This window comes from Lissotriton vulgaris, chromosome 12 (genome assembly GCF_964263255.1).
Source record: "Lissotriton vulgaris chromosome 12, aLisVul1.2, whole genome shotgun sequence".
Taxonomy (NCBI): Eukaryota; Metazoa; Chordata; class Amphibia; order Caudata; family Salamandridae; genus Lissotriton; species Lissotriton vulgaris.
The window spans coordinates 85205580-85231302 of NC_141700.1; the positions used below are offsets into that span (position 1 = coordinate 85205580).

The window sequence follows — 25723 nt, forward strand, 5'->3', positions numbered from 1 at the left end:
CGCAGGCAGCGGTTCTTCAGATCAGTGGCTCTCACCGGCAAGGCTCCCCTCCGTCAACAGCAATCGTTGGCGCTGTGGTTGCGGCCGGAGGCCCCGCCTAGTCAACGCCCCGGCCTCTCCATGTTGTAGGCCACAAGAGTGGGTGCAACTCAGCTGGCCGAGCGAGACTTGGGGAGGGGGCAGGAGCCAAGCGCCCCCTCCCAGTCACTTTCTTTGCCATGGGACCTCCTTGGCTGTTCAGGTAAAAACCTCCCTGTCCCTTGCTCTTCTTCCTCTTCTTCCTTCTCTTGTTGTAGGATGATCTGAGGAGGTGGTCCTCTCTTCCTAGGAGGAGGTGTGGTGGTGGGGATGCACCAGCTGAAGCTACAACACTTGCTATTGCTAAGTGATGAAAAAAGGTCTTCCTCTCACAAAGATGAAAGTCAGAGTGAGGAAACAAGGAGGGGTTTTCATCATTTGGGACAAAAAATAGTTCTAAACCAATGAAAAGTGTTATTTTTAGGTCACATGACCTAGCCTTACATAATTAGGAACCCAAAAGTGAAATGAACCAATGAAAAGTTTTATTAACTAGTCACATGACCTGTTATGCTTACGTTACGAGCTCCACCCCGGATCGCTTCCGGGAAGCTGCGCTTCGCGCCTCGCGCACCGGAGCACTTCCGGGTGCGCTAACGCGGCGCGTCATATGACGCATTACGCGACAACGTAGGTCCAGAATATAGTCAAAATGTCTCCACCGACCAGCGGTCGGAACACAACCTCTTTTAGCAGTCCAAAAAGTTCTGTTAAATGACAACAGAAGGGACAGGCAACAAGAACCATCAGTCAAAGAGGGGAGGGCAAGTTCTTCTCTACCGGGTCACGTTGGGGCTCCACCGGAACTGATCGAATTGGTAGTCTACAGTGTTTCTGGATGTTAAATACTGAAGCTGGCGTCAGCATGAGAGCACCCCGTGGCTACGTCGTGGCCATTCCGCGAGCAATCATGGCAGTCGCTCCCCACCGGAAGTCTGCGGGAGTCGGGGGCCCCGGTGACTTTTGTAGAATCTTCAAGCCTGAGGGGACGCTTTTGGGAATGGGGCCCATGCCCTAGCAGTCAAGCGTCCGAGTTCCAGCGTTGCCCAGAGCCATCCTTGCAGGCCAGGCCCAAGTCTGTGGAGCCGACCGCCATTTCGTGAGCTCCGTGGAAGCCGCCTGTCGCTGTACCGCAAGATTGGGTGCAATTCCATTGGATGGCGGGTGAGACGCTGTGATCGCAAGAGCAGGCGCAATTCAGCTGGCCGAGCGAGGCACTGTGTCGCAAGAGCGGGCGCAAGTCAGCTGGTCGAGTGAAGCGCTGGGGTGTAGCTGAGAAACCTCCACCTGGGGAGGTGGGGGAGGCTCGTTCGCGCCGCCTCTCCCTTCTAGTGCACCCCACGCCGTCTCCTGGCGCAGGTATATGTGATGGTCGGATCACGGTACCGCAGGACGTGTCTTCAGGTCAAACGGATTGTGGGACAAGGTGTGGAGCAGGCGTAATTCAGCTGGCCGAGGGAGGCACTGTTCCACAAGAGCGGGCGCAAGTCAGCTGATTGCGTGAAGCGCTGGGGTGTAGCTGAGAAACCTCCACCTGGGGAGGTAGGGGAGGCTCGTTCTCGCCGCCTCTCCCTTCTAGTGCACCCCACGCCGTCTCCTGGCGCAGGAATATGCGATGGTCGGACTAGGGCACCGCAGGACGTGTCTTCAGGTCGAACGGATTGTGGGACAAGGTCCAGAATGGAAGAGTCACCAAAAGTCAAAAAGTTCTGCTTGATCCCAGGAGCCGGCCGCCTATGTCGGGGGCGATCTTAGGCCACACCAGGGCAACAAGACTTGGGGAGGGGGCAGGAGCCAAGCGCCCCCTCCGAGTTCACACCATCACACCGCCCCACGGGGGCCTCCGTCAAGCGGTTCAGGGAGCCACCGCATCACATTGTTTTCCAATGCAGTCAGGTCCACAAACAGCCCCCACTTACTTTGAGAATAGTGAAGCTGCAGCAGGTGCAAATAAGCTTCAGACAGTGTTACAAGCGCTGCTCGGAACCCTCAACTATGGCACCCAACATCCAGGACTTGTGCCATTTGTGCAAGGCAGTGACATCGAAGCATCTCAGGGACCAAGCAACATACCATATCCAGAGTCCTTCCCACAGCCTCTGCTTTCCTTCTTACCTAGTTATTGTTCTTTCACTCCCACTCCAGGCTTTTAGTCTGTGGATGAAAAACCATGAACCTACACTCACCTATGAAAATCTTACTATTGATGGTTGATTTTGAGCCCCAAATACAAAGGCTTGTTTGGATCGATGTTGCAGCAGGCTGCCATGTAAATAGTTATTTAATAAAACGTTTTACCCTGTTACTTGTTGATTTTGAGCCCCAAATACAAAGGCTTGTTTGGATCGATGTTGCAGCAGGCTGCCATGTAAATAGTTATTTAATAAAACGTTTTACCCTGTTACTTTGCTGGTGTGTTGTATATATTTATAATATTTGCATAGGGTTTGTCGTTGTATTGGGTGGGGTGGGTGGCGGAGCCGAGCTGTCTTGCAGCCATCATGGTGTCGAGCTCAGTTCCTCTCACTAGTTTCGTATTTCTCATGAGGGGTTGTTCATAATGTTTCTATTTTAGCGAGGTCAAAAAGAGATCCCATTAGTGGCCTACTGATTTTGCTTGATTCCTTTTGTTTTTTTAACGATTTTTCACTATCTGCAAAGACTAAACAGAGTATTGCGACTCTGTGCTTGTTTGTAAATAGATAATGAACCAAAGAGAACCAATTCCAAAACAATAAATGCTAGGATAACAATCAATCAAATGGAGAGGGAAGCAGGCACGACGGATTACAACGGGGGAAAAGGCCTGCGTTACCTACCCTTCACTATCTGCAAAGAGAGAATACTCCTAAAAGAAAAGAGTAGGGGGGGCAGCGTTCAAAGCACATCAGCGTGCATAAACACGAAAATGTTTTTACCTACCACGTACTTGACATTTTAAAGCTTTTGATATTTGCTATTAAAAAACCATTGAAATTCACTGAAAAAACCATAGGTTATAGACCATATATAGTTAGGAATTAGCATTTACAAAACCTTGAAAATTCACTGAAAAAACCATGGGTTATAGACCATATATAGTTAGGGATTAGCATTTTCAAAACCTTATTTTACTCACACAAAACCATTGAAATTCGCATATATAGTTAGTTGCACTAACTATATATCGCGCACCCGCAATCCACTGCTGATGATGTCACATATTACATCATTCATGACATGGTCAGTGACATCACTGATGACAACTCAAATGACATCACTGATAACATCACTGATGACATCATTCATGTGATAATACGATGAACCTCTTCAGACTCTAATATATCCTTAGATACAGTCAGTGTAAACAGACACTCGCAGATTGTCACTCATCCATGGAGTTACTCATACACCTAGTCAGTCATGCAAAGAATCAAACACACCTCCATTTCCTCAACTATACAGTTATACACACCTTACTAATTCAAACATATTCTAACACATATTTACTCTCTTATACAATCACTGATACAAGTTTTCAATGATCCATGCAGCCACTCACACATTCACTAGCTCTTATACACAGTAATTTATATATGTCAACTCTCACATGTACTGTATTTTACATATGTACTTACTTTGAAATGTAGCACTGAGATATCCATTCACTCACCAATACACTCATGCACACAGTCAACCACCCATACAGCTGTTTCCACATGCACTTTTGAACCCATACATCTAGTGAATTAACTGTTCACACATCTATGCACAGAGTCACACACCTCCCAGACACCCACACACACACACTCACTCTCCCATACAAATACTTGGGCAACCAATCAATAACCCATATAGTTACTCATATAGCTACAGATCAACATATGCAGCAGTTTACAGAACAACAGATATAAAGATGCACAAATTAAGACAGTTTAGTCACTAACCCATGCACTCAGTGAGACACATTTAATCACTCTCTCATACAGTCAGTCATGCACCTACTAAATCCTTCATCCAGACACTTATACATCCACTTATTCTTCAATATGTAAGACATATTTTAACTTTACAGAAACATACAGTCACTGGATGATGTCATCAGTGATGTCATCAGTGATGTCACTGACTATGTCATGAATGATGTAATATGTGACATCATCAGCAGTGGATTGCGGGTGCGCGATATATAGTTAGTGCAACTAACTATATATGCACATTTCAATGGTTTTGTGTGAGTAAAATAAGGTTTTGAAAATGCTAATCCCTAACTATATATGGTCTATAACCCATGGTTTTTTCAGTGAATATATATATATATATATATATATATATATATATATATATATATATATCTTCAAGGTACGTAGATGTGGAATTAGGAATAGTAAATCTATGCTTAACTATTTGCACTTACTTTCTCTGAATTTTTGTCCTCAAAATATTTGACACAATATTCTGTCCACGTGATATTTTTGTTTCTGATATGCTGTTAGTGACCCGCGCAAAAGAACATCTCTCTAGGGAAAATGCTCCAGTTCTTTAGTCTCTTGGTCTGGGCATTGCTCCAAGCGTGGTTGGCAACAGATTGCTCTCTAGTAAGCAGAAGGAAAACTGAAATGTTTTCGCAGTGTCTGATAATCTGCTTTCCCTACAGACAGGGTTATCAGGCCTCATGTGCAGCTAGCATGCCTTGGAAATGCCAGTGGCCTGTGGGGTTCAGAGCTGCAGACAGTGGAGTGCAGTCATGCAAATAAATGTGGTCCTGTGGCAGGGCAGCCCTCCCAGTCACCTTTCCTGCTCTGCCGCAGAAGGGAGGGCTTCTAGGTTCACAGTGCACACCTCAGCTAAAGATCTTTCCTTCTCTCGCAATCGAAATGAATAGGGAGAGGAGCCTGGCTTCAGCACACTATAGACCTTCCCTTCCACAGGATGACTGCCAACAGTAACAGCCTGCTCCAGAGACGTCAGACGGCCTTTTTTAATGAGGTCGGTGTCCCTCTCACAGATCTTTCTCAACTGGGATGTAACATTCAGTATGTTATTTCTATTTTATTTGCAGTTGTTTATATAGCTCAAACTTGACTCTAAGGTATTGGATCGCTTTACTTGAGCACTGCTTACATTACACAAGGTCACATTCATTTTTTAGTAGGCACGGGCAGATTAAGTGATTTGTCCAGTATCACAGGATGTTGAGTCGACGCCGAGACTCAAACCTGGTTCCTCAGCTTCAAAGTCAGCAGCTCTGGTCGTTAGGCCACATCCTCTTTATTGTGTTGTCAGTGGGCACTGGACATTGTGGGCCACAGCGGAAGTGAGTGTCCTCCCTAACAAGGACAAAACACCTACACCATGTTGAGCAGTGGGGCAAAATCCCATTGTATCACATTTTAAGCACAATTCCTTGCCCACAATATGTTCACAGCAGATGTAATAATAGTACAAGACTCCTATTTCCTTTAGCATCTTTGATTTCCCATTCTGCATGACCTCAGAGTGGGAGCACAATATGGCAATGCTGTACCATGTACACAACACTATTAAGGCCTCCTCTGGACTACCAACTTATATGGAATATAGTCAGATAGAATAATGCTGATGATATTTGAGGCTAATACCTGGAATATTTTTTCTCAATTTGGATACCACATCTAGCATTTTGTGTTAAGTTCTTAAGGGCTTACTTGAGGTATTCTGTCCACTTCTGATGGCCAAATGTCTGTTTTTGTGTTTTGGAGGCCGGGTCTGGATTGTTGTTTACCAATTCGGAGGCCACATCTAAAATATTGTGTCCATTTCTGAAACTGTTATCTGAGAATTGTGTCCAGTACATGAAGCTGTTTCTGGATTGATAAGGGCGCTGAATGGATAGTTTGCAAATGGTGAACAAACTGTGCACAAATATAAGTATTTGTGTACAGGTTTGATAGAGCATGATTAAATGAATAGAAGGTGGAGTTTGGTGGTGTATGAGTGGCCGGTGTATGGATGATGAATGTATGAGGAGAAATTGTTTATAAAATGGGAATTTATGGTAAAGGAATGGATAGTGAGTACTGAAGTGTGAATTGGGAACTGATTGATAGTGAATCCACAGTGAATGAATGGAAAGTGAATGGTGAACGGAGGGACATTGATGGAGAGTAGAAGATGTGTGAATAATAACTTGTATTTGTACAGTGTTACAAGCTGCACTTCTTACATTTTGAGGCACAGTAAATAATAGCAGTTATCACTACCCAATGGCACTCAGTTTACCAACCTATGGAATGATGAAAGGATGAGTGCACCTTGATCGGATTAGAACTCATGCCGCCGGCGCACTGCATTGTTCACCAGCAAACATTCATATATCTGTGTTATTTATATTGTATCCGAGGGCAATGGCTGTTGATTGAATGTGATTGCGAATAGATGATGGTTGCTCAATAGACGGAAGGTGGATGCTAAGTGGTGGGCGAATAGTGAATAGTTGTTGAATGAGTGGTGGACAAATGATGAATGGTGAATGGGTAATGGCAGGCAGATTGTGAAGGGAAATTGGTGGTGGATGGTAAATGAATGCTGGCTAGATAGTGAATAGTGTATAAATGTCAACTGCACCTTCTATAATTAATTCGCATCTGAAAGCCCTTGTTTTGAAAGGAGTAGATTTCAGTCTCACAGTCAGCCACAGAATTATAATACTAATGACACCAGCCAGCAGGAATACATTTTACTCTCCCAACTCGCAATTGAATCTCCTGACCCCCGATTCTCAAGGACACTGTGACCAGCCCAGACGTCAAAGTCAAACAGAAATATTCTATAAGAGACTATAAGAGCACCAGTCAGTCTACGCTGCCGCACCCAAGAGTAGATCCCCAGGAAGACAGATGACATCACCCACACTCAGGTCACAATGAGGAGCTTTTCCTCCTAAGAGAGGCATAAAAGCCCTATCCACCTCAAGACATACTTAAAGAAATCTACCTCAACAAATATCTTTAATAAACAAATGTGAGCATATCCATGCTATAAAGAGGTGAAGCGTTATAGGTGTCTCTAATTCCCACCGTTGACCCACTTTAAAAAACTTGCACCCAAATGTGGGATGCAGGTATATATCAGTCACTCTCCCACTTGCCAGCTTCTCCCATCTCCATACATAAAGGCGGCTCTTTACAAAGTTTATCCAAGAGACAAACCAAGTTGTACCTTACATACCACAAAACAACATGCAATAAAATGACCCAACATTACATAAGTTACCATAGCAGAGCCTTGTAACCTGCAGTGATTTTCAGACTGCATAATAAATACCTGCTGGTTGATATATCAGCTTTGGTTACATGACTATAGACATCAATTTTACAGCACAAACAAAGGATTTTAGGATGGACTAGGGGCCCAAATATCAAGATCAATAGTATTGACCCACACATTTATCAACTCCACAATATCAATTTCCAAAACATCATCAAGGTAAGGTATGCAGAGAAATATAGATGTAATGGTCTTAACTTGGCATTTGCTTAACTTGACAATACACTGATGGCCAGAACCACCTTTGGATGTTGCTTCACGTGAACTAGTGATGATGAATTTTGTTTTCATCTTAAGCTAGTATGAGTTGCAAGTTACTGTGCTGTTTTCATTAGTGCAACATAAATAAGCAGAGTATTTTAAATTGGTTCTGCAATGGGTCAGAGGAGTTTATCTCAGTGTGAAATACTTAATATGTCAGCGAACTAACATACTGTCTTTTCAGATATCGATGAGTGTATCATGAATGGAGTTATGTGCAGGAATGGTCGATGCGTTAACACAGATGGCAGCTTCCAGTGTATTTGCAATGCTGGTTTTGAGACTACGCCTGATGGCAAGAATTGTGTTGGTAAGTGTTTAGTACTGCTAACTTCTACTCCAAGGGAATGTGTTATTCTACCATCTTGAGTTTTTAACTGTTAGTAACCCCAAACAACTTCATACATAAACATTGAATTCCACTATTGAAATTGTATAATAGGCTGCTCCCAAGACTAACGCATCTTTTTGGAGATATGTGATCAGCATAGTAAACATGCATCCAACCTCCTCACATGGTTATACATATAAGACCCAAGCTAAAGCGTAACAAGCTTCTTAGTTGAAGTCAGTGAGAAAATTTAAAGTTTTCCCTTTAAAACAGTAATTCCAAAAGAAACAAATTAAATGGATTTAGTCAGTGTCAGAAACTGCTCACGTCATGGTCGATTTCACTACCTAAAAAAAAAAAACATTACTTTTTACCTTAAACTGCTTTTTTACTTTTTAATTAACCACAAAAATTATTTACCAAAACAAATATGTTTACTTTCTTTTTAATGAAAATATATGTATTTCCCTATACAGGCCCACAATAGGAAAACAGTATTTTAACATGTGCCTGTGGTTACCAACATTTTTTCATGGTTAGGAAGGTTTTGGTAAAGAAACATTGATCATCTTTAGCTTGTTTGAAAAATAGTTGAAGAATATCGTCCCACCTACACTCATTTATATACGTCTAGCAGTATGTGGTGGTATGATTTGTTTTCCCTGCAATTTCATGAAGTGTTTTTTAAAACACACATTTAATAGTCTTAAACTCGCTACATTTGGCTTCATTTGTTCAAAAAGGACGTATGAAAAAAGAAGGGTTCTCATAAAGTATGTTTAAAACCCCACTTTCAGTGATGGAATTTTTTGTTTGCTAAAAGATTTTGTAAAAAACCTTTGCCACATAAATATTTTTTTCCGAGAAACAATTGCTGCATGTTGGGAGACTGCAAACTTTGCAATCTGTGTGAAGTTCAAAGTTTACCAACTTCAAGGACAAATGTTTAAAACGGTGTGCATGCCAACTTACATCAGAGATAATCTGACACCCTATATACTAATGAACCCTACATTTTCAAGCCTGACTTTTTTCGAGGGTCTCTCTTTTTCATTATCTATGTGAAATGTGATTTGAGACTATTGCATTTGCTGCTTTGTAGAACAATGCAAAGGAATCTTGCTAACAGCTTGCAGTTTCTCTTGATGGTCCTATAAAGAGCTCTATTTAGCCAATGTTGCCCTTGAAATGAAGATGCTTTCACATTTAATACTATACTAAGTGTCACCCTCTTAGCTGCACCTCACAAAACGTAATGGCCCATAATATGGCTGTTTTAAAAAGTTCAAATCTTATGATTTATAATCTCTCCTTTAGATCACGATGAATGTGCCACTACCAACATGTGCTTGAACGGGATGTGCATCAACGAGGATGGAAGCTTCAAATGCATCTGCAAACCTGGCTTTGTACTGGCTCCTAATGGGCGCTATTGTGTGGGTGAGTCTAAAATACGTGTTGGAAAAGGACATTTTACTGATATTTCAAATATGGTGAATTTTCAGGGGTAGATTCATGAAGGCAAAAGGAATCCCAACTTAAGAATGCAAATAAAACTATCTGAAGTTAGTTAAGGAGGCTTAATTTACAAAGGGGTTTGATCTAACTTAAGATGGTGTTATGTTTGACTTTCTTAGCTTAAGACAGTCTTAAGACTTTTGAACCTGATTTACAATGGCTTTTCCATGACATAAGCAGATTTAAGATTGTCAGTCGAGACTTAAGATAGTTGTAAGCTTTTCTTAAGCCAGGGTAAAGCCCTTCACAAATGTAGCCCTTGTACTTGGCTTAAAACAATCTTAAGACTGCTAATGTCTTGATTTCTCCTTCATGCATTTGTCGTCAGGTGTTAAATGGGCATGTGGGAGCCTGGCAGAAGAGGTTTCTAAGGCAGTTCTAGTTTTGATCTTCCTTGCAGCATGAGGATTTCAAAAATCATTACAGCATTGCTCTTCTAGCTTTCGCAGTGTGGAGGAATTTTGGTGATTGCTGTACAGTGTCTGTAAGAGACTGGACCATTCACTATTTGTGAGATTAATGGAAATGCTGAGCATTTGACCCAAATTGTAATACATTTCACAAGAACTCAGTATTTCAGTCTTATCTGACTATGATATTTTTCTCTGTTAGAAAGGCCTGCTTGTCATGCACCTTTGGCAAGAGATTGTGGAGCATGGAAATCTTTTTAAACTGTTTCAATTTTTGCATCCAGTTGTGACAAGATAAGCGAACTGCATACCCCCAAAACCCAGGTTTTAAGAAGATTGTTCATGAGAAAATTAATGGCATTGAGCAGGTGATGCGGGGAATTAACTTCATCCTCCATTTTCTAAAGTGAACGGCAACATGTCAATAAATATTATTATACATACCTTAAAGCCATCAAACTCTTCAGACATATTTTCTATTAAAATCACTAATTTCGAATTTCAGAAATATATCCTAGAGGCTGTAAAGGCTTTTTAGATGGTACTTATGCAACCAGAGACCCCCATTGAACATGAATATTTAGGTAACACATCAGGTAGTAGATCTAAAGTTTTGGTTAGAATATTTATATTTACGTCTAGGATTCCAGACTTGTCAGTCAGCAAAACTCCAAGATTGCTACTGTGTTTTAAAAACATTGCTGTCTTCCTGCCCTTTGTCTATCGACTGATGGGTCAATTGAAGGGCTAGTAAAGCAAGACAATATCGATTTTCAAGTGGATGTTGATACACAGCAAACAAAACATTATTATAAACCAAGATTCCAAGTTTTGCTGGACCCTAATGTATTATCAAAGAAACCAAATATTAGTGTCTCTTATCATATACATCTGATGTTAATTTCCTGCCCCTTCCATTCCTTTAAAAGTTAGAGGTATACAAAAAAAATGAGTAATCTGAAACTCAATTGGCTCATAGATAACAAAGCAAAATTGAATAGCCGATCACTCTTGCAAATTGGCAGTTACATCCATGTGCATATGACTGCAACAATGTTAGCACGATAAGTATAGTTAAATCAAATAGAGAAAAAAGAGACACACTGATTGTAAACACTCATTTGAATCTTGATTGGAATGTTCTCCAAGAAAGTGAAAATAATTTGAATGAAAATGACTGATTGACTCAAAGGAGGAAATTGGAGGCACCAGGTATGGCAGAAGTTGAAAACATATTCTGTATGAAATAGTAGTGCCAAACTCCCTACTACACTGATTAATCATGGTAGTTTTACAGCATTTCTGTAGCATTAAATCAAATTTTATTTTGGCAAAGTGCTGCGAAAAAGAAACTATTGCATAAGAAATTTGTTGCTGGAAGCCATCTTCAAATGTCATTACTAAAATGTGGCAATATGTAGTGTGTTTTATTAGCCAGACATTAACTGTTGTACATTTTTTGTGAGTCAGTTTCTTTAAAATAATAGTATTTGACAAAAAAAATGGTATGTAATAGCAACACTTAAATACAAACAAGTCAGTGGAGAAGTGTGGCTCACCGGTTAGAGGTGGCAGACCCAGAAGCAGAGGTCGGTCTGGGACCAGGATTCAATTCCCGACACGGCAGGGTACCGAACCAATGTCAGCGGGCTCGATAAATCTCGCCTCGGTGACTCTCTAGCTATGGGTCCCACGCTGCAACTCTGGGCAATAGCTTGCTTAATCTCCACAACGGCCCTCTCGCTGCTGGGGATGCCTGGCTTCACCTTGGGGATGCCCAACAGGGACCATCTCACAGGGAAAGCCAGGACGGGTTCCCCAGCGGCACACAGCGCCAAGAAACCCCGGGGTGAACGTGCGCTCTACAAATTCATACAAACATAACATAACATAACATCAGCTTTGAAAACAATAACTTGAGTTTTTAAAACATGCACATTTTAAAAATATATATTTACATATTGGAACAGTTTTGATCTTGAAAAAGAAAATGTTTTGACAATTAAGCTCACTACTGCATGAGCACTAACAATAACATCCCCCTCTCTTTACAGATGTTGATGAATGTCAAACACCTGGCATCTGCATGAATGGGCGCTGCATAAACTCAGAGGGTTCCTTCCGTTGTGAGTGTCTTGGAGGACTTACAATCGGCATTGATGGTCGAGTCTGTGTGGATACGCACATGCGCAGCACCTGCTATGGAGCCATCAAAAAGGGAACCTGCGCTCGCCCATTCCCTGGTGCCGTCACCAAGTCTGAGTGCTGCTGTGCAAACCCCGACCATGGCTTTGGAGAGCCCTGCCAGCCATGCCCTGCCAAAAACGCAGGTGAGTTCCCTGTTTGCCATGCCATACAATTTCGTAAATCACCCTTAAATATTTGCCTGTCTCATTGGCCTATTGTGATGCACCTAAGTATTCCTCTATGAACATTTCATCTATGTTTTCAGTTTTTTTCTATTTCTGACAACTCTTTTTACTTCCAGGGAGGGTATTTGAGATTTTGTACAGCTTTCTATTTTTTAGTTTCGATAATGCAGTTAGTTTTTCCTTTCACTTAAATTCACTGTTGGAGTTCTTTGTGCTTTGAAGCGCATAAAAGTGATTACGCTGCGAATTGCCCTTATTTCAGTACCCATTATTTGAACTTGCAACCAATCATAAGAACTCATCCTATTATTATTGTGGATCGCTCCTTTGTAACAACAACAAAAAGACATTATTTTTTATGAAAGCACAACCTCAACTAAGCCTTTTTGGTGGATCCAATACATTGTATTTTATCTTCAATTAAAGAAGAACTTAATGGCTGATTTAGATTATATTTCCATCGTATTATAGATATTCAATTAGGATGTTCACCAGTTAAACATGAAAGTCATTTTCAAGTTACGCCCCTTTTCACAAAGGGAGGTTAAATTTATCTATGCCTCTGTAGCCCTTGGAGGTCTAAGAAACTGGCAGATGTGGGAGATCCACCTAAAGAATATTCAGATATCTTGACAACGGTAAATCAAGTGTATCGCCCTATATACACTCTGAACAAGGCTGACCGGAAATCCGCCTAGTTTTGGTGGTGGTCCAATGTAAGCCAAACTCTGAATAACCTCCTTGTTTTTTTTCTGACATCTTTTTTGCTTCAATTTAAGAAAGACCATAAAGCCTTACTTTTCCTAGAGACTTTCAACTTACCGCCTTGCTCCGAGGCCTAACCAACTCTTATGTCTTTCTTTATGCTGTTCTTTGATTACTGCCTTAATGATCCACTATTCCTATAGTGCCTCTATAGACTTTTTCTCTATTTACTCCCTACTTCCATTTACCTCTACTCCTTCCATGGTGCTCTGAAGTAGCGCTCAGATAATAAGTAATCGAGTTTTGAAACTAGCTAAATAGATAATAATACACTAGGAAAGGGCTATTGATGAAGATGAAGTAAATTCAGGGAGATGAGAATTTAGGTTGATTTGAAAAACAGGATACAGAGTTTATGCATTGATCTGTTGTGTGCTATCGACATTCCTGGTCGCTGCCTAAAGAATGTTTTAACATTAAAAGAACGTTCAGTTGGTGGTTTTTGTAGGGCTTCATCGGAGTAGTAGGATGGGGATGGGAGAGGACAAGACAATTGCCCTAGTCGTGTTTACTTGGTATTATGTATTCAAGAATGACTTAGCTTGTGATAGTAACTAATGCTTGGGTTTGTTACAAGCAACCCAATATGAAGAAAACAAGAGTAGCTTATCCCAACCAGAACACATTTGGCAATTAGGAGAGATGCAAAGATGCATGAGTAATAAGCTACACAATACTTACTGAATGTGAGGCTGAGTCAGCAAAAAGGTCTTTGCTGACTGGAACATGAGGTAGGAATGGAATTTGCCAAAGTTGTTTGATGTTTAATGTGGTTGTAATTTATCGTTTTGTTATACCACATCCTGTAGCTCAAACGTGGGAAGAAAGGTACTGTAAAAGCAGGCCTTTCAAGCTGAAATAAACCCTTCAGTATCCAAACCACATATAGCCAAGAAGTTTAGATTGGATTCTGAAAGCTACAGGTGTGTAAATAGAGGGAAAGGAAAGGTAGACATCCAAAAATGTAATATTACATAGAATGTGGTCTGGGCATTATTTACATTGAATAGGTGGGCCTAGAAACTGCACACGTACAGAAATACCTAAAGTAAATTAAACATAACTCTTTATAAGATCGCTTTCAAAGTATCATTCAAGCTTCCACTTTAAAATACTTTATTTTTAGATCCATGAAAAAGATTAGATTATTTTACCTATGAAGTGGTCCTAGCACATGAAGTTCACTTTGCTATTTCTCTCAAGTTTGAGAATTGTTTAGAGGTTACATAGGAGGGTCAGTTCTTCCTCTTTTGCTGCAAAAAGTGCATGAACTCTGATGTACAAACATAGGTTACAAAGGAGACTCTGTGTGTTACCCACAACCTTTTTTGCTCTGCGACTGAACTTAGAAGTAGATTTGGAGGAATTCGGAAGTCAGTAAAAACTCCTGTCTAATTAATATTTCTGAGGTAGGAGTCCCTTTGCTACTCCTGGCAAATATATACCTGTGTAGCGATGGGTGCCTTTGAGGGAAAGTGGACATCCTTCCCTCCATTCATTTTACTGAATAAAGATTTTGTTAAAGTAGCCTGACACTTAAAGTGGAAAGAGGATGCTTTTAGGATTAAAAGTTGTCATTCACAGAGTTGCATTTTTGGAAGAATGTAGTGCCTCCCCGATGCCACTGAGATTTTTTTTAAGGCATGGACAAAGTGGGAAATTTCCCAGAGCCTCAGCTTCTGTGGGACCCTGGGGAAAGTGAAATGTGTCTCCATCAAACTTCTATCTATTCCTCCATCTCAACCTTTAATGAATAATTCAGTATTGTTTGAAATCAATGTGTTTGGCTTATGAGAGAATGGTTCATAACATTCAAGGTTGTTCCAAACAGGGGCCCCTACATTATGTCTTGCCCAGGCCCTCAAAGTCTTTAAGATGATACTGCAACACCAGCAGCCACCATTTCACAAACTGGTAAGTGTGTCTTTGGGACACCAACTTTGTGAATTCCTTACCACACCTTTACAAGAGTCAGTAACAGAGCAGTGGCTGCAATGACAATTGCGCCCATCAACATTTCTTGTTAATCAGACTGGACCGATGTGTGGATTGACAAAAGTTCATGAAGTTCCACTGAATATCCTATAGAATTTGTGTAGACCCAGCAGAATTGTTCTCTGTCAGCCACAGTGTAAGCAGTGACTGGAGAATGGTTTGTGTGAAATGTCCTGATTAAGACCATGTTCTATTCTTTATTGCAGCTGAGTTCCAGGCCCTCTGCAGTAGCGGCATCGGGATCACTGCTGATGGCCGAGGTAAGACTCTGCTAATCATTTGGCTTCATGTACAATGACGGGTCGGGGTTTTCTCTCTCTGTGTATTTACTATGTGGGGAGCTATATATTTAGTGGACCATCTAGGGCGAATAATTTGACTAGTTCTTTGTACAGCATCACTCATCACCAGAAAGGACTATAATGATTCAAATGGTCAACTGTTTGGTCAATTTATGCTTGGGTTTTGTCACCTTATGTGACACAGCAAACTTGATAATCCAACAGCCTAGATTCAGTTAAAAGACAACACACAGAATTATAATTCTCTAGACCAAATTCATGTTATATACACTTATGTCTATATTTGTCACAGATTTTCTCATTGAAATCCTAGGGTCATTTGCTGAATGTATAATTTGCTGATACTCACAAGCTGGATTTATTTTAGGATCTCTGTGTTAATGCTGGGGGGTTAATACTGCATGGATAAGGATGGCGGGGGTTCCAGGGGGTTACAGACTGCTATGAAGGGGGTAGATGACCAGAGTGAGGATAAAGCTACTACTAGGAGACACACACCGCTAGAGCTCAGATGCTGATGAGCCATGGGTGCCTTTAAAGGGACAGCCTGCTGCAGGGGTTTCCAGGATGCTGGAAGTTGCATAGACTAATGCACAGACTGTACCAGCAGGGGCACTGACAGCTGTAGGAGGGGAGTGGGGCTGCACGATGGCAGCAGGGTTCAGGATGGAGGACAGCATTCCATCTTGGGATGTGCACTAACATCTTGTGGGTGTGGCATATCAGGGGATCTTGGAGAATAACTAGAGGAGTTTGCTAAAGAGGGCTGGGGCTTCCAGGTACCTCATTGCATCCCAGTGTCTGACTGGCTTTCTCCAAGTTGGGTGGGGTTTGTCTTCTCCAGGAAATGAAGCTGGTGAAGGACACAAAAGAAGTAAACACTTCTTCTGCCTGCTGCACATTTTCCTTTCATTTATACAGTACCAGCAGAGTACTTTTGTAAAAATTAACACACAGCCTGGTTAAAAACAAAACATGATTTTCCTGCGATGGAGTCTGTTTATAAATTGAACATGGTTTGTCAGAATCCAGCTCTATGCCTGCTAATTTCAGACCCCAAGTGAGCAGAGCAGAGTAATATCTTTACTCAAGTTTGTTGTGTAAGCATGGATGACAATTTGGTATGTGGTTTGTTGGTATACAAGGGTATTGGGACACATGACATAGGCAGCGCTTCATGCATAAGTGTATTATGTATATGAATGAGGTATACATCAGCATCTGGATATAACAGAGTGTGGTTTTAAATCTGAATAGTACAGCTCGGATTCAAATATTTTTGCAATTAATTGTTTTAAGTTTCCTTCCCGTGAGACCTCTCTATTACGAGTTGAGCGAACTGCCCTGTTTCCACCAGCGATTGCCAGTGGAGATTATTGTATGATGGCTAGTCAGATATTAAGTCATTGTTCAACAGAAGTTAGACCAACCAATGTATTTGGGGCAGATGTTCCGACATCATTTTTTTCTTGTTCAGGACTGCCACAAAAAGCCTGGTGGTCCTTGACATGACAAAATTTAAATGACCGACATTCTCTAGGACAAAACTCCCACGGTGTGAGATACGCTAGTGTTTGTTTTTGTTTTTTAAAAACAAACTCCCGCTTTGGGAGTTCGCTTCTAAAAGCCAACATTTTTGTTGACCTTTCACATTATTCATGATGGCCGCTCAGTGCGTTCATATAAGCTTCGAAATACGGCTAAACATGTCCTTACATTTGAGGTAACACGTCATAGGAATGGAAGAGAGACTTTTAGCTGAATGCCTTTTCAAGATCTCTCTCAAATATACATGATAATGACAAGCCAGTCTGGGTATTTCCAGCTCACTGTAAACGGCCAGGTGTAGGTATTCAATAAAATAAATAAGTGCACATATTTTATATCATGCATTAAGGAAGTTATGCAGTATTCTCCAGTAAAGAGTATAATCCTTAGTCTTATTACAATGTTAGATCGTCTACTGTAGTGTTCAGAAGAATGCAGCGGGAGCGAACAATGTGAAACCTATTTTGTATGTGTTGCAACTATCAGAGTACGTACACTACATAACGGGATAGACCATGCCCACTACAGTGCACGTTTATGCTCTTTCGAAGTAATATCCAAAACCCACATCCAACAATAACAACTGACTATAAAAGAAAGTATATTTATCTTTTCATTTCTGCGGACAGCTTGACGTTACACAGACTTCCAAAAATTAGCACGAGACTCCTGCTTTGTGTATGAAACCAAGGCCGCAGGTTTCCGGCACGCAAATGCAAGCCACATTTTTGGAGGCCTTGCATATAGTTTGGGAAGGTGCCCTTCTTTCCATTGAGTTAAGAGTTGGCAGGCCTCTCCCTCACACACACATTCTTCTGGCTGCACACAGCTGCCTCTGATGAAGGCAATTGAGTGAGATTGAAGAGAGAACTACCCTAGCTGATAAATCAAAAGGGAAGGAAAGAGCGAGCAAAAGTGCCTAGAGAAAGGTGCATGAGATTGGAAAAGTTTAAGATCCTACATCAAAATTGGTCCAAGGGATGCAGAGGTGTACTGCACAACTGCCTCATAGTGTGATTTCCCAACCTGCAATTGCCAGTATGACTACTGACAGTAATAGACCCTGACAACACAGGCCCATGAGACCACCGGCCCTTTGACCCTACTTTTTCCAGAGAGTTGAAGAATGATGGAGCCCTGCTAGGTATGACACCTTAGGATCAGTAGCAGAGTTTAGGCATTTGAATTAGAACAATGTCAAACTGTGGTGTTTTATACGAATGCCAATTCAAATTGAAAATTTTAATCCAGTTACCGCTGTATTTTTAACCTGGCAGCTGCCATCCCCACCTGCCCCATTCAAAGCTCTGCTAGCACTGAGACTCACTCTATGCACTACCCAGATTCTTGAATATGCACTTGAAGCCTCCTTCCATAAGCAATAGGGTGACCATGCATTATCCAGCAATGGATCTTTCATAGATTCACGTGTCTCAATTATTCTCCTTTGTGAGATTGGGAAGGATTCCTAGCCTCACAACGTTGAATGATTCAAGCATGCGGATCTATGAAAGATCCCACCTCAGGAGAAGCGAGATCTGGATAAGTAATATTTCTCTTCTGTAGCATTGGATTTGTCACAGTTTCACATGCTTTCATTAGTTCCTGTTGACAGGTGGAAAGAATTCTCAGCCTGACATAGATAGGTCATTTGTTCTCTTCGTAGTTGAAACTTGGGTTTACGAAACACTTGTTTTGCAGTTTTCTATTTTAACGATATGTGGAAAACGTCAAATATATTTCCTTCTTCCTAGTAATAATAAAGAAAACAGTCTACGCTTGGTAGATTATCGTAAAGCAGAAGGCTTAGTCTTACGATTGAAAATGAGTCAGTGACTCCTTTACAGAAGGAGCTTCTGCGTCAATAAATTTGTTTGAAGAGAATGCATGGTCGCGCTCCGGGAGTGCAGCTTCATCATTTAGATCCGCTGTTGGACCTCAGTAAGAGCGTAGTGCATTTACATACTTGCACTCTTTAATATGACCTCAAATGTAGTGCTGAAGAGTTGGTCTGCCTGAGACCCAGGGCATTTGGGTACTTGCAGTCTCAAAACACATTATTTCATTTTTTATATCTTGTTCAAAGTAGAAAGTCTTTTGCATACGTTTCACAGTTTATTCTCATCTAAAGGACTCTGCTTCCCTAAGAGCTACGTCTAACATGGATGAAACACCTAAAACATAGCTAAGTAACAGCGGTCATGATATAGTAGCCTACATTGTTGTTGCAAATACTGCAATTTGCAAAATAGATGCACAGAGTTCCCTTGTGGTCACATCGCCTGAGTGAATTAAAAACAAAGTTTGTTGCAGAGTAGGCCGTGGTCTAGAGGATCACTGCCAATTCTCACTAATCTTTAAGAAAACGCAAACTATTTTTAAATACAGTCCCCTTTTGTTGAAGGAAAATGGCTCCATCTAATAAAATGTTTACCTTATTTTAAGGCAATCACAGACATGGTGGTCCGCTGACCCTAGCAGGCCACCCCCCCTATGAGTGTGACCAATCGTAGCGAGTTGTAAATTGAGACCAGAATGATGAATGTTCCTTAAGTTTTCTGTCCTCACCACAATTCCTTGCTTGTGAACAGATCTATTAGAACATAGATCAATTCGCAAAATCAGATTTCATTCGCCAAAATGTTGGTGCACAATTTGCAACCACTTTTGAGAATAGAGTATTTCTACATCATTTTTAATCTCTGAATGGTTTGAACAGCTCTTCTGTTAATGTTTCCATTGTCCGAATTTTCTCCACAGTTGAGAACAATAAGTCATTTTCCAGAGTATTTTTTTGTTGTTAAATATTTGTTCATTCTACAGCCTTTGTTCACTTGTGCGGCCTGATTTACAAACAGACCTGAATGGCTTAGGCTTCCTTCTATGTGTGGAGTAAATTTCTGAATTATTTTGAAATTCTCACTGATGTGCCGAAGTACAAGGTACAAAAGGTACAAAGGTATTTTATTGTGATGATTATTTAAAATATTACAATGTTCCACATCTAAAAAAAAAAAAAGATTTTTTTTTAAATGTGTTACAGCATAAAATCACATAAAATTGTCATTTCGAGACCTTTACAAACAAATAAGTATTAGCAGTAATTACGTCTCCGAATTTCCTTTTAATCAGCAGTAGGAACTTTACAAAGGATGCGTTTAGAACAATATCGTTTGAGTCCATGCACTTAATCACTGCCTGCCTGCATGTCCGTATGCCGCGTAACTTGATGTGCCGAAGTACACTTGGGATGCAGACACAGTTGCATGTTCCCTGGAGTACTCCTGAGTAACTTAATTGAAAAGCCATTAATGAAAATATGAAAGGATTTTCCTCTATTTAAATATATATAGTGTTCATTTTCATGTTGCAAAATATTTTGTGTGAATGCAATTGAGCTATGTAATTTTTGTTTTTCGCAAGGGAAACTATTATATCCCTCGCAGAAATCAATGTCCTTAAACTCCCTCTTAATTTTGGATAGGCCTCCCCTTCCTCTTTTTGGCAACCTCCAAGGCGACGCCGGGAAACCTTTGGGTAGCTGTGCGCCTTATAAAATCTAAATAAATTATTCCAGCTGTGGAAACAGATTCTTACTTTTTCAGAGTGGCAAGTTGGAGATGACCCAAAAAGAAGTACTTGTGTGAGTGTTCCCAAACTTGCAATGCCACCCTCCCCACTGCCCCCTTGCCCCCCCTCAGAATGCTGATACACTGCCACACCCACACCAGGGAGAGCATTTGCCCTCATGAAAAAGTATGGCTGAGTATATCTTTGTATGGCTGTAAAACAACCATTGGTGAAAACAGGATTTACACTGATACAAAAGTATCATTTGCATATGTAAGTTTAAATGTCACTTGGCTACATTTGAGGAGAGCGAGGGAGGAAGAAAACACTTTTTTAAGGGAGAAAATGTCCAAATGTGTTTTAAGGTCTTTTTCCACCATTTCCAGTCCTGTTCAGCTATTACCCTTCACCTACATACATCATATGAATATGAGACCACTCTTGCCAAAAACATGCTTCATTATGGAGGTGCATAATTCTTCCACGTTATCTGTAAGTAGTGACCATCGACCGCTACCAAGTGCTTCCGTCCTTGGATGCTGCCACAGCTCCTATGCTCAGAACTAATAGATGTCTCTCTTCCTTTTTCCTTGCAGACATCAACGAATGTGCTTTGAATTCAGAGATTTGCCCGAATGGCATCTGTGAGAACCTGCGTGGCAGTTACCGCTGCATCTGCAACCTGGGCTATGAGTCTGACACGACTGGCAAGAACTGTGTCGGTGAGTCATAATCGAACAAATGTTACAGCATGTGTGCGGCAACCTATTACAAGACAAAGATATGTTCCAAATATGTTAGCAATTGTTTCTGACTCAATCTTGCCTAATTGAGATACAGAGCTGATATTAATTAAATATTAACAAACAACATTATATAAAAAAACTCTTTGATGGTTTTACTACACTCATATTGCAAGAGAAAATTGAAGATAAGTTGTGCAAAAGGCTATTGAGTTTTAGTGTGCAGGATTTGAATTGTTGTTGATTTTGCCCAAGGAGACTGATCTGCCCCATAGGCAGTTTTGTTGGCATGAACTTGTAGTCTTTAGAAAATTCCTGGAGCTGGCTAGTAAAACAAATTTGCAAGCTCCATAGATGTTGTTTTTTATGGCCTCGGATATGACCATCCTTATTGGAGGGTGAAATGTAACAATCTTCCTGTGCATGTGAAAGGCAGATATGGCAGATATGGCTAGGAAAAGGAGCAAGTGTTCTTTCAGAGTGAACAGCTAAGGATGGTAAAAGTAGGAATGGTCATCATGTTCCATCCACACCACAATGTGATTGTAAGTCCTTGGCCATTGGTAACTCACTTATGCATCTGGCATCATCACTAGAGACTGTTTTTCACATTCTTCTGTAACGGTGTCTATAACCATTTATGTCTCTCTTCTAGATGTGGATGAGTGTGCAGTGAACCGTTTGCTCTGTGACAATGGCTTGTGTCGCAATACACCTGGAAGTTACACATGCACCTGCCCCAAGGGCTACGTCTTCAGGACAGAAACAGACACCTGTGAAGGTAAGCACCTATGTGTGTCTGCTGTAGATCTCTGGTGCATTCCTGGTTGAGACCTCACTGCTTCCCTTATTTGCTAGAAAGGATATCAGACGCGGTCCTAGAATAAAAGTTTTTTACACTTTTTTATCAAGATTCTGTACTGACCTGTACTTCTTATTTGGGGGGGCAAGACATTTTGAAAACCTAGCCTCTGACTGAGGGGTCGGTAATATATATCTATCGAACCAGGATCCAGGCTAAATCATCAGGATAACCTCTGGCTTTTTTAATGAATTCTGTTTAGATCCATAGAATAAAAATGCATCTCATGTGGTTATACTGGGCATGTGGCATGGACCAGCCCACTTGGATTTACTTTTCTCCACTGTAAGGTTCAGAAGCCTATCATATTAACCACATTAATGACTGACAGTTTTTCCCAATTCTGCAGTGACATTTACATCACGGACCAGCACTAAATGTCTCATTAGGAAGGTGGTATCCAATCTGTCTCTTCAAATGTCATTCATGACCTGAACGAGAAGATTTTTGCCAGTTTGCATTAGTTTTTTATCCTAAATCAAACTCACATAGTAACAGTTTATTTAGGTTAAATAAAAAATCGAGTGCATTCTCCCATCAGAACTACTAGTTGTTTTTCCTGTAAGGGAATGTCATGCCTCGCATGGCGATGTGGGCCATGAAAATCCAGTGACATTACCAGCAGGTAAACATTGTGGGGCATTGGTGACTGTTACCTGCCACCTGACAGCTAAATGGGTTGCTGGGCCAGAAGCTCACGGGTTGTCGTGGAAGCACTACCATAGATAAGTACCCAACAACAGCACCAGGGTTTTTAACAATATTTCTGGGGGTTCTGAGTAGAGCTGGAGAGAGTTGTATCTCTCCCATACCGATGGGTTGGCGGACCACCCTCCACAATTAACATGAGCCTGAGTTGTGCATGTAGGTGCAGAAAAAGGTTTTTGAATAATCTTTTTGTTTGGAAGGTAGTTTGATTTTTCCCGTAAAAGCATATGAGTGCCATTAATAGTTGGCTCTTATTTAGTGCAGCGATACCTGAGGGCTTGAATTTCTGATTCAGGCTGGTATCCCCGCATCAATTTAGTTCATGTTTTCTCCCTGGAATTGGGAATACCCGCAAGGACCCACTTACACTTGTCCTCGTTTCAGTTGAAAACCACAGACATTGTCCACCTTCTCTAAGCGGGTGGAAAGTGACTGCAGGACGACAAGGCCCCTGCGGTGTGGTCTGGGCCACAGGCTTCTGAGTGACTGTGGTGTATCCAGGGGGAACACTGTCTGCTCCTCATCCACCCATACTACTGCTAGGTTCGGACAGCCTGGGATGTCTGAATGCCACTTGTAGAAGAGTAGTGAACGCCAGTGTCCTTGAGACTGGAATTATTTACTATGGTAATTGTAGACCTGATAGTTCTGGACCTGGAAACACTATTAACTGTGAGTAGCATAATGCCACTCACAGTTCTCACTCCAGGGAAACTGTGCTAGTCAAAAAATGTAAGCTCAATAGCTTATTCTCTTAGCCTCAATTCTGACTCCAGGTGCAGAAAGCATCAATCTAGAAAAAATGCACTAATACACTCATTTGAGTGGAAATGGAGGGAAAGAAATCACTATCATAGAAGGGAAAGAAAGAAATTTGACAGCAAAAATGGTAAGAAGGAAGCAGCAAATGAACAGAAAGCAGAATGCTAAAGCAATAAATGAAAAAGAATGATAGAAAAAGATAACTGCATTTTTCAGTAGTATCAGGGATTGCATACTGCTTACTGATAATTATTAATACTGATAAGTAAGCCAGTTACTCATGTGCAGTATTCATTTATTTGATATGATATTCACCGTGGCCTTTTGTTTCTATATATATATTTTCACTAGTGTTGTCAGTTTCTTTTAGTTTGCAAGACACTTGAATTTTCTACTATCTGTGTATTAATATCAAGTTTTACGTCAAGATATTTGGGCGTCTGCTACTTTTGGCTAGCAAGTGCTGTAAAAAACCATCTTATTTCTTTCCACAGATGTGAACGAGTGTGCGTCCAATCCCTGTGTGAATGGGGTCTGCAGAAACAATGCTGGCTCGTTTGTCTGTGAATGCTCACTCGGAAGCAAAGTTGACTCAACAGGAACCATCTGTGTAGGTAAGATCTCCCCTCCCCCAAGGCTGAAAGTTTCGGGTATTTCAGAACGTGTCCACTTTTAACTTGGCTGTCATATCTAGCCACAAGAGAACCTTGAGTTGGGAGGGTTGAGGGTGGAGAGTCCTGAGTACCAATCCAGCCTAGGAGAATAAAGTGTTCTAGTCCCTATTTTGAATCTTTTGCATGTTGGAAAGTGAGAATCTGCTTCCTGATCAGGTATTGTGCTTTTTCCACTGCAGACAGCATGAAGGGAACGTGCTGGCTGAACAGTCAAGATGGCCGCTGTGAAGTGAACATCAATGGAGCTACCTTGAAGTCCGAATGTTGTGCAACCCTGGGAGCTGCTTGGGGCAGTCCATGTGAACGCTGTGAAATTGGTAATGCAGCTCTTCCATACACTTAATTTATCAGTTAGGGAGTGCTTGAGCTTACACTAGCTGTGGGTCACTCTAGGGAGTAAGTATTTGCCACTAAGAATATGCTGTTGAAACAAGGTTATGCAGAAAAATGTACAGTTGGGTCCAAATGTCTTCAGATATTGTCAAATTATATAGTCAATGTTTTTCAAACTCGGAGTAAAGGTGTCCTCTTATTACACTACACTCTGTGACTTACAGCATAATTAAAAAAGTCAAATTGTTTCTCGGAAGGTGGGTTGTTGCACATGTTTTCTAATGGCAGAATCAAGTAACACAATTGGACGCATTTTTATCCCAGTTGGGTTGCCTCCTTCTCTAAAAGCTGTCTTTATTACCTGAACTTTTAAAGGTTTGGAAAACCTCAACCTTTCTATACGATTGAGCAGTCAGCTAGGGATGTTACCTATACTCTACTGAGCCCTCCGTTCATGCTCCTCCTATTTGCCATTGAGGCCCTCTTCCACGTGTCCGTAATATTTCTTAGGGTTCCTAACCACCTTGGTGAGTCACTCTACAGCCATGTGTTTTATTGGGAAGGTGTCAATTTTGTAGATTATATTAATGCTTGTTTCAGCTTAAAATTTGATTACTAAATTATTATTTACTTGTTTCCCTCAGACCCAGCCTGTCCTAGAGGCTACGCCAGGATGAAGGGGGTGACATGTGAAGGTGAGTTTCACCACCACAATGCTCTCAGCAATCTACATTAAGGCTGTGATTTAGGATTTGGCCTATACGGTACTCATTCACAACACAATGGAGTGCCTTGACTGCAAATTATGACTCCACGCACCTGATTTAGAAGTGGGCACTCTAGTAAAATTAACCCATTGGCAGAAACCTTCCTCCAACAGTCCAAAGGAGTATGGGCTATTAGAGGGAAATCAACTGACCTAAATAACTATCGTCCAATATCCAACCTCCCCACATTGGCCAAACTCTTAGAAAAATGTGTCCACATGCAGCTTGGCAAACACAGACCAATTCAACCTGCTCAACCAATACCAATCCAGCTTCCGCGCTGGTCACAGCACTGAATCGGCCATGACCCACATACTAGATGATGCATTAAAAATCCTTGACCAAAACGATGCCTGTTTACTAATTTTGCTGGACTTATCCTCGGCCTTTGACACCGTCAAACACGACACTTTGATAGATCTCCTGAAACCCAGATC

At 41.2% G+C, this 25723-nt stretch overlaps 1 protein-coding gene across 1 annotated transcript in view; it reads left to right on the top strand.

Moving 5' to 3' along the window:
• The window catches only part of LOC147673403 (fibrillin-2-like), a 259147-nt gene that overhangs the window by 150658 nt on the left and 82766 nt on the right, over nucleotides 1-25723 (top strand). The window contains exons 13-21 of the mRNA XM_086947262.1: nucleotides 7811-7936; nucleotides 9275-9397; nucleotides 11940-12215; nucleotides 15224-15277; nucleotides 21034-21159; nucleotides 21836-21961; nucleotides 24007-24126; nucleotides 24366-24503; nucleotides 25164-25214. Coding sequence (XP_086803388.1) covers nucleotides 7811-7936; nucleotides 9275-9397; nucleotides 11940-12215; nucleotides 15224-15277; nucleotides 21034-21159; nucleotides 21836-21961; nucleotides 24007-24126; nucleotides 24366-24503; nucleotides 25164-25214 — 1140 coding nt within the window. The remainder of the gene's footprint in view (nucleotides 1-7810; nucleotides 7937-9274; nucleotides 9398-11939; nucleotides 12216-15223; nucleotides 15278-21033; nucleotides 21160-21835; nucleotides 21962-24006; nucleotides 24127-24365; nucleotides 24504-25163; nucleotides 25215-25723) is intronic.